This window comes from Echiichthys vipera (genome assembly GCF_963691815.1).
Source record: "Echiichthys vipera genome assembly, chromosome: 18".
Lineage (NCBI taxonomy): Eukaryota > Metazoa > Chordata > Actinopteri > Perciformes > Trachinidae > Echiichthys > Echiichthys vipera.
Genome location: NC_139843.1, coordinates 11,586,461 through 11,596,698, shown reverse-complemented (window position 1 = coordinate 11,596,698; position 10,238 = coordinate 11,586,461). Strand labels below are relative to the sequence as shown.

General features: G+C 39.4%; 1 protein-coding gene across 1 annotated transcript; it reads right to left on the bottom strand.

The window, feature by feature from the left end:
• Positions 1-15: 15 nt before the first annotated feature.
• On the bottom strand, positions 16-9,327 carry LOC310960513 (hyaluronan-binding protein 2-like; the record flags this gene model as incomplete). Its single annotated transcript, XM_083932226.1, has 10 exons — positions 16-171; positions 416-558; positions 5,001-5,138; positions 5,354-5,496; positions 5,581-5,821; positions 7,681-7,797; positions 7,948-8,067; positions 8,431-8,526; positions 9,134-9,146; positions 9,262-9,327. The coding sequence occupies 10 exons, from the start codon at positions 9,325-9,327 to the stop codon at positions 16-18; spliced, it is 1,233 nt and encodes a 410-aa protein (XP_083788352.1).
• Positions 9,328-10,238: the final 911 nt, after the last annotated feature.

Sequence of the window (10,238 nt, the reverse complement as noted above, 5' to 3'; positions counted from 1 at the left end):
CTACTGAATTGCAGTTTATTTCATCTTGTTTTCGATCCAGCTAGTAAACGCGTGGACGTTGGCGTAGACACCTGGCTTGTTCCTCTTAGCGCAGCCGGCACCCCAGCTCACCACACCGACGACATAGCTTGTGCCATTGTTCTCACACACCAAGGGTCCACCTGAGTCGCCCTATAGAGTTAGAAAGATCAAGTAAAGGATATAAATCTTCCTGTAGAGGGACACTGGGGAAAGGATTAATGCATCTTACACGTGTAACACAAGAGTGATACCAAAAAGGGTATCTAAAATATATAATACTCCAGTGTGGATCACCTTTGATACGAATTGTTGACTTTAATACCAATGAAGGCTGCCATGTGAATGTAGTTACAGTCCTTTCATGCAGATTCTTCACATTCATAAACATACACACCTGACAGGTGTCGATGCCTCCCTGCATGATCCCTGCACACAACATGCTGTTGTCCAGTGCACTTCCATAGATGTGAGGAGCTTTGCATCGCTCATCAGCGATCAGGAAAATACGAGCATTCAACAGCTGGCTGCTGTACGACTCTGAAAAAAGGAGGTGAAAGCAATTTTAAATGAAAGCAAGTAACACAATGAACTAAATGGACCTTTTCACAAAAGCATTTTTCCATTTCACAGGAAAGCACAGGCGCATATAAGATTAATCGTAGCGCAACTGGGCATGTTGGACACTTGAATAGCAGGCTATGTTTCTCTATGTTATAATACTAAATTGAGCTTAAAGTCATAATCCTTAATATTTGAGATGTTGAAAAATTGTTTCTATCTTCCTCTTTGGTGGTAAGATGTAACTGCAGGCGAGCCTGTTCTTTCAGAGACCCCCATCTTGTCACATTCACGGTCTCTGTGTGTTGACTTTTTTTTTTTTTTGCTCTTTTTTAAACTATATTGCCACACATTCACCTCTCTACTTCCGGTCCCGATTTCCGATTACAATAAAACGCAGCATAACCGGCAGTTGTGAGCTCCACCCGCAGACCAACCGTTGTCAGCAGTGTCACTAACAAGGTGGCGTATTTACATTTAGAGAGGGAATGTCACCACAGACACTCAAATTGTAATACTCGGCAACGAGGTAAGTTCAAGTGCTTTCATTAGTGGGTCATATGATCAATCACTATTGTTTTAACTCACTCTTTGATAGATATTAATTAGTAATATAAAATGGTAATTTAAAATACAGTTGACTAGATGAAAATCTTACGGAATACATTTTTAGATAATAAGGATAAATGAAGAAAATTTCACTTCCTCTGTTCTTTTGTCAGCGTTACGACATGGAAGCTTTGTTACCACTTACTTTACTGCCTGCTAGCCTGTTTCTAAATAGTAAGTATTTGAACTGCGTTTGGATACTTGTGGTCTGCTTGCCTACTTATGACAGAAAGCACATTTGATGAACTTTTATCAAGGCGAACGTTTAGCAGACGTAGAGTCCTATTTTTTGTGGGACTGTTCTTGCTCACAGATTCACAGGTTTGAGGACACAACAGTGGACACATGCAAACTTCTTCAGCTTGAAAAACAATGCACTGCAAGAAATGCTGAACTTTTTGAGCAAGCAAGTCATATTTACAAAGATGACATAGCTTCAGCATTTCCGAGGCAACTCCTGTCATTCTGGGGGTGTTCGACAAAGTTAAAACCACCCAAGAGCCCAGACGTTGATCGTAGACAAAAACTGCATCTCATCGCTGCAAGCTTTGGGGAAGTCGGTGCTATTTCACTGCTTCTCACAAGAAAAAAAAAGCCTGTAAGCAGAACTTATTTATTATACATTTTAATAATAATTGACCTACACCTTTTTTTCTGTTTAGTGTTAATAGCAGCTATTTGCACACATTCATTCACACATTTCGTGTGTGAAGGTATGCCGTCACCAAAAAGTTTCATCTGTGTGAAGGTGCACAAAGAGTTTAATTTGTATGAAGGTGTGTGTCAACAAAAAGATTCAAAAAGTTTCAGGTGTGTGAAGGTGCGCCATCACTAAAAAGTTTCATCTGTATGAAGGTGTGTCAACAAAAAGATTCAAAAAGTTTCATGTGTGTGAAGATGTGTTGTCATCGAAAAGTTTCATCTGTCATGGTGTTCTGACATAACCTGACTTTGCCAGCTGGATTGACTTGCATGATTCGCATTTGCTCTGCATATCCATCTGGGAACTCTCCATTGGAGATCTTTTGGGAAGAGGCAGAAATACAGTTTGCTGACTGGATAAATCATCTGTCTATCATCACCTTTGCTTGTGATGGACAGGCCAAATCCACCAATCAGATCAACGAAGCGTTTGACATACTAAAAGAGTGTCAAGGCAAAGTAAACAACATGTCGGTAAAGGATATTTGCCGTTTGTGTAACGTGAATTTACGGGTAAAAGGCACAATTCCAGGTGCCCGGACCATATTCCAACAGAATGATCCAAGAGGAGAAAAACGTTAGCTAGCGGCTTGCTCGATAGCTGCGCTTATCTCATCTGTGGATAGCTTCAGCATTTCCGAGGCAACTCCTGTCATTCTGGGGGTGTTCGACAAAGTTAAAACCACCCAAGAGCCCAGACGTTGATCGTAGACAAAAACTGCATCTCATCGCTGCAAGCTTTGGGGAAGTCGGTGCTATTTCACTGCTTCTCACAAGAAAAAAAAAGCCTGTAAGCAGAACTTATTTATTATACATTTTAATAATAATTGACCTACACCTTTTTTTCTGTTTAGTGTTAATAGCAGCTATTTGCACACATTCATTCACACATTTCGTGTGTGAAGGTATGCCGTCACCAAAAAGTTTCATCTGTGTGAAGGTGCACAAAGAGTTTAATTTGTATGAAGGTGTGTGTCAACAAAAAGATTCAAAAAGTTTCAGGTGTGTGAAGGTGCGCCGTCACTAAAAAGTTTCATCTGTATGAAGGTGTGTCAACAAAGAGATTCAAAAAGTTTCAGGTGTGTGAAGGTGCGCCATCACTAAAAAGTTTCATCTGTATGAAGGTGTGTCAACAAAAAGATTCAAAAAGTTTCATGTGTGTGAAGATGTGTTGTCATCGAAAAGTTTCATCTGTCATGGTGTTCTGACATAACCTGACTTTGCCAGCTGGATTGACTTGCATGATTCGCATTTGCTCTGCATATCCATCTGGGAACTCTCCATTGGAGATCTTTTGGGAAGAGGCAGAAATACAGTTTGCTGACTGGATAAATAATCTGTCTATCATCACCTTTGCTTGTGATGGACAGGCCAAATCCACCAATCAGATCAACGAAGCGTTTGACATACTAAAAGAGTGTCAAGGCAAAGTAAACAACATGTCGGTAAAGGATATTTGCCGTTTGTGTAACGTGAATTTACGGGTAAAAGGCACAATTCCAGGTGCCCGGACCATATTCCAACAGAATGATCCAAGAGGAGAAAAACGTTAGCTAGCGGCTTGCTCGATAGCTGCGCTTATCTCATCTGTGGAAGCCGCCATTGCTTAACACTTCAAGCCACCTCGAAACCAACGCTGATTGGTTCGGTCGCTTGGGCAACCTTCTCGATTGATCTGGGAGTGAAATACAATGGAGCCCATCCTGATCTTGCGAGGCTAGTTCAGACACCAGATTTTGTAGGCTAGCCTGTCACTAGCTTTGCCTTGCTGTAATGACTTGCTTCTCTTCTACGGTGCCTGTTTTATATTTTATGTAGGCATCAACGGTGCAGTGCATTTCACTGTTGCTGGTTGTTATGTTTTTAAAGCTGTATACTTTCATTTCTTTCTTTTCCTACTGACACAACTAATGTGTTATGTTCTGATTCTGATGCGTCGGCCCACTTTGACCAACTTGCATCGGAGCCAGGCGCTGCCTTGGTACGCCACTGAATAGAACAGAGCCATTGTTAATGACTCTGCTTTTCCTACTTTGACAAGTAAAAATGTGAAAAATATAAAATCATGTGTAAAATAAAGTTTAAAAAAAGACGTGTAACCTGTCATGACAACAACAGCCTGTAAAAATGTTGCATCATGTCTTCTATGGCTCTGAAGGGAACTGTCTTGTGTCAGAATAACCCAGATGTTGTCATATTGATGTCATCAGGGTTATATCAGTTTCGAATTAAAGTTGGACTTGAAATTCATAACAGAAAAAATGTGTTACAAACTGGAGATGTAGAGTTTGAAAGATGTGAGTGATTACCTATGTTACAGACTAAATGTTGGGATATCTTGGCCTCTGCTGCATTAATTTAGACCAGTGGTTCTCAAACTTTGTAAATGACGAACCAACTCAGTTAAAATCAGGCTCTCTCAAGTCCCACCACTAAGGTCAATGTTAAAGTACAGTAGTGCAGGTCTACGCTATTACTACAGACAGGAAGGTTTATTCCTAATCAGAAGATTATGTCTTTAGCCACAGCCACGCTGAAGGAAGGGGCAGCATCAGAACTGACATGTCAGTGTTTTTAAGCCAATCATTTTACCTCTGCACTCTCTTCAATCACATTTGAGCTGCTAATTCGGCTCTAATTACATGACTGAACTATTTGATCAAACATACCAAGAGGTGTCATTGATTTCCTATCTTCCAGTTATCTCCCATTCTTGAAATGTGGTTAAGACACTGTAGGTAACCTATTACAGATAGGGTTGCAAAGGGGCGGTACATTTTTGGTAAAAAAAAAGTGGAAGTGGTTTGGAAAAAAAAATATGGCAGGAAATCCTAAACTTATTTTAAATTACATTTCGAGGATCCTAAAAGTTTAAGCATTTTCTTAGTATTATATTAATTTAGTAATTGTTTCCTTTTTTTTTTATTTTGGAGATTTCTATAAATGTACCACCAGAGAGAGTTTGAGCACCACCAGTGGTGCAAGGACCACAGTTTGATAACCAGTGCTTTAGACCATTCTGTTTCTACAAGTCGCTGATTTTTTTACGGAAATGCAACTGCATATAAATTTTACTGAAATAATCTGTACATGAATTCATAGTTAATTACGTGTTTCGGTGGCTCCCCATCCGGAGATCACACACTCTTTTCCAGCTGGGAAGACCTGGTCCGGTAGACAAGCTGCCTTCACAAAGCGGGTTTCATTGGCGCAGTAAGGGCCATCAGTGGATTGCAGTTTAAGCAGAGCTGAACAGGAAATGGGCACATACAGGGAGTGATATGAATCATTTGATGTGTAATCAAATCACTTTTCCTAATACATTATCAGAAATAGTAAAGATATGAAATGATCTAATCAAAGTAAAAAACACTTCACACTGGCAAAATCTGCATATCCTTTTCTATGGTGTATAGTTTATCCAGGGTGGAAATTGATATTATATTTGATAAATGTGACAAACCAATGTCGTTGTATATAGCACTTTCAGTTCGTGTGTAGTTCTCGTGAACAATCGTTTCTATCACTGGAATGGTCTGGTCCATTTCCTCCTTTTTGTCTACGTTCACTCCTCCCATCACCACTTGGAAATCTTTATCAGAGTCACTGAAAAAAGTGTTGTTGTTTTTTTTTTTTAAAGTTAGCTTTTAGTAGAATGTTGAAATGGCCAACAAATGACCTAATACCTACATGCAGTGGGTAGCAGTGAGGACCCAGCAGGACGAGATCAGGATGCCACCGCACATGTGTCTATACGCAAAGGAGGTGCCTTTGGGTTTGGTCTGCACAGACACCTGCCAAGGGTGGGCGCCGGGGAAAGACTTGCTACCCCCATAAATCCTGTCATTGCGAAGAGATTGGGATTTTCCACACTGTGTGAACTGGGCAGAGCCTGGCACTGGTATGATGGTCGGTGTGGGTGCAGTAGCAGCTGTGGAACGTTAGAAGAGTGAGTAGAGTGCTGGCATACAGTACATGTATTATGTGTGTGTGTGTGTGTGTGTGTGTGTGTGTGTGTGTGTGTGTGTGTGTGTGTGTGTGTGTGTGTGTGTGTGTGTGCGCGTGTGCGTGTGTGTGTGTGGTGTGTGTGTGTGCGTGTGCGTGTGCGTGTGCGTGTGCGTGTGCGTGTGTGTGTGTGTGTGTGTCTGTGTGTGTGTGTTTGTGTGTGTGTGTGTGTGTGTGTGTGTGTGAGAGAGAGAGAGAGAGAGATCACCTTCAGAGCATTTCTTAACTTTGCAGTAGTCCCACTGCAGTGTACTTCCCTTTTTAAAAAAGCACCATGGCTTGTCATCCCCATCTGGGTTCCTAAAACCGTAGACTAAATAATTAGATTACAGAAAGACATTTTATGGAGTTATGATGTGAATTGAAATAGTTGACATCCTTTAATAGACAGTCATTCTGCCTGAACATCGAGATTTAGTGACATAGATTGGTTGTTGACATTTGAACTAATATTGATTATAAATTAAGTATATGGCAACCAATCTCTGTGTCTGTCTTTGGCATATCGATCTACTTCAAACTTGACTGGTGTATTGCAGGGGACCTAATGGTTATGTTTTAAACTGTAAACTTTAAACTGTAAGTCTCAGAAACAAAACAAATATATAAACTTTTTTTCTGAATCTGGTAGATCCAGACAAATCTTTCCATATAGACCATGGCTATTTGCATCTAGATCAATATCCTGTCATTTTGAGATTTTTTTTGCAACTACTTCAACAACATTTGGACCAAGCTAGAAAAGGATTTGGATACTCCATACAGTTTTGCTATAGCTGGACCCCAGCTTTGGTCAAATGGTGTGAGCAAAAACGGACATCTCCTGAAAACTTTGTTATTGCAACCACGTGTGGGGAACGTGTTGTGAGTGGCCATGACAATTTTGGTGCCATTTGGCCAAAAGAAAGTGCTTTAGCAGCATCATCCAGCTATTAAGGGTCTGTGTATTTTAAGCATGAATGACTGTGCTTCGCATTTATCAAGAACCGTTCATTCAATCAACTGCCCACATACAAGTGTATCGACTGAGTGTGAAGTCAATCCGATGACTGCTCAAGAACGCTGCAAGTGACCATAAGAGCATTGGCCCATTCTGAATGGCCATGCCCATAACAGGCACGTGCACTGCTTTAGTCATTTAACATACAGATAATCATAATTTGAATGTTTCTGACTCAAATGAACTGGCTGAAAACAACTGATTGAATTTTCATTGGGGTTGTCTCATCTTTCTGCAAACTGACATGGACAGAATCATTTCCAAGATGCTATAATTAAATAAATGCTACACATAATGGATTAAAAATGTAAAACAAATATATATATATAGAATACAACATCCAAACAATATACACTGAAAATATAATTTGACTATACCTGCAGTGGTTGTTATAGTCCAGTCCAGTAAAGTCTGGGTATGTGGTGAAAGGATCCTCCCCGTGTAACAAAACAAAATATGAATTCCAGTCCAGGCACTCCCGTCCCTCTTCTGTCATACTGGCAACACCCCTGTATGTCTCTCCATTTCCCACATAGCAGTCATTAGGAGCTGTACAAGAACATTGTGAAAGAAGAATTTTGATGTGAGCTCTAAATCTCAAAAATACACAGGAGTGGAATATTTTTAATATATATTATATAATATAATATATATATTTTTTTAATATCCAAAATACAAATAGAATCATTCATTGTTTTACTTGCAGTGGAGCTGAAAATTACAAGGTGTTATATAAACTATAAACTGCTGAGGACAAAGTGTTTTTTTTCATTTGTAGTCTTTACCCATATCACAGAACTTCCCAGTATATCCATCAGGACAAGCACAGCGTATGCGGCGGTTCCCTTTTATGCAAGAGCCTCCATTCTGGCAGGGATTGGGTTCACAGGCAGACGTTGGCACTGATTCAGACAAGACAAATATTTGAATAGTTTAACAGCAGGGCTGTGGCAAGAAGAAGAGTGGCCACCACATTTTCCCATTTGGTAATTCAAGGTACTCACTTTGTCACATTTTCAAATTTTGTAAAATAACTGGTATAAGATACTCACCTGACTTGCAGTCGGGGCCTTGTTGGGGAAGTCTGCACTTGCACTCATAAAATGGAGGTTTCTTTAGATTGACGACACAGTCACCACGACCACATTTGACATTCTCGCAAACATTTCTCACTTAATAGTAAAAAAAAAAGTTATTAAAAAGTAAGTTAGCCACATGGCAACCTCATGCATAAACATTAATGCAAAATAGACATTGTGACACAACCACAACTGCCAACTCAAATGAACTACAAAAATAAGTTGGAATATTGCAACAAAAAAAGTTGAATTCCTACCTTTCTGACACCTCTTCCCAAAATAAGGCTCCTGACATGCGCATGTAAATTCTGTAGCAGATGAACTTATGCACGAAGCGCCATTAAAGCAAGGGTCAGGATCACAAGCAGCTGGAGAAGGAGGGATAGATTATATGTTTACATGTTGAGAGGTAAGACGGAGACACGATGTACAATCAGAGCTTTCCAGGCCACTCACTGGGCTCATCCAGGAGGTCAAACAGCCAATCGTTGACATTGAACGAAGTGCCGGGGACATCGGTGGCGTAGTCGTATTCATATCCATAGTCTATGTCTGCCAAGAACAGAGAGCTGTTTAAACAATGGAGGTTTGTTGCAAAACGCAGTTTGCACAGGCTTTCATCAAAATGAGTGATCTATTAAAGGGAATCAGAGAAAACTAACTTCAGTGCACCTATGTGGTTGGAGCACTTTAAAGTAAAGCTGTACAACTCAGGACTTTCTTTGATTTATGAAATTCATACAATTTTGTCATTTATTTAATAGACAGATCTGTAAAACTGTGTTCCTCCACAAAGAATCATGCAAAAGCATCACTTGAAATCACTTGTTTACCAAAGATATGCTCCTAAGTTAATTGGAAATGGTTTAAGCATGAAAAAGAATTATCTCATACTATCTACTCTAGTAGGATAAACAAGGTGGTGTTGAAGGTGTTAAAACAACTGAAATACCACATTTTGCATGAAATTCACAATCCACCACCATTACATCTCACCTGAAGATTAAACTATATATTTTATGTAAAATAAATATATAAAATATCTTAAAAATATGAAACAAATAGCCAAAAGACAAATAAAAAACATCAAGATTTGAAATCTTATATAGGAAATAAATATGGAGATGACAGATGGATGGACTGTAGAAGAGATTCTTACACATGTCATCCGGCTGAAATGACAAAATCACAGCAGAGAACCAATCAGTAAGTTCTTGTTTTCTTTCTTATGAGTCAAAACAAATTCATCCTCTGCTGAATAATTCACAACGATATTGAGAAACTTACCATCATGCCCTGTCCCTGAACGCTTAGTACGCCCAGGCTTATGAGCAGGACCCCTGCAGTCAGCATGGTTCTGTGTGTAACAGCACGATGTGGAGGACTGAAGATCCACAGCTTCAGTTTTAGCCTAAAAATGCCCTTTATATAGCAACTCATCCCTCATACTTGTCAATCTTTAGCCAGCTGCATTGATTATGAGGGCGTTTGTGGATTTTAGGATTTTAGGACCTTGCTCACTTGTTAATGTACCATGGTTTAACCTTGGTGTATTTGCTTAAATGTAATGCAACTTTAAGCCCTTTAAATTAAGTTTATCACAATTAAAATCAGCAGTTTCCGCGATTCTTTTGAGCTGGAAAGTTTTTTGGACTATTATTATACTATAAACTGCTTTACATTGGGGGAATGAATATTAACTGAGCTTCAATCTGTAGGAAGAGGATGTTTAAATAGTTGGCAAAAGGGATACATGATGGTATCACTGAATGATACATGAGATCATTTCTGTAACCTAACCATTTAATGTAACCAATAAAGTAGGTAAATATTTACAGCTAAGGAGCATTGTGGGGTTTGTTTTGGGGGATAAGGGGGAAAGGAAGAAAAGAATGGTGGTTGAGAGTCCTTAAATCCTCCTAGTATACTGCATTCTACATCACTGTATGAAATATTCTCAAATATATGCTAACTAGACTGTGTGAAAGTTGAAGATGAATGGCAAATGTTGGCTGGGCCACAAGGAATGCAAAGAGTGCGTTTGACCATTGCAACATGCGGGTTAAGGACAAAACATGTTGTTCTCATAAATGTTGTCAATGTAACTAGACATATGTATTTTGGGAAGATCACTTGGTATTGCTCTGTGTGGTGTGAGGTGCTACAAATACTTCAACAACCTTTGCCAGGATCCCCATAAATGTGTCTGTTAGGGGATAAATCTTTCATTCCACCAGCACTTTTTTTCCATTTTATTATATGTA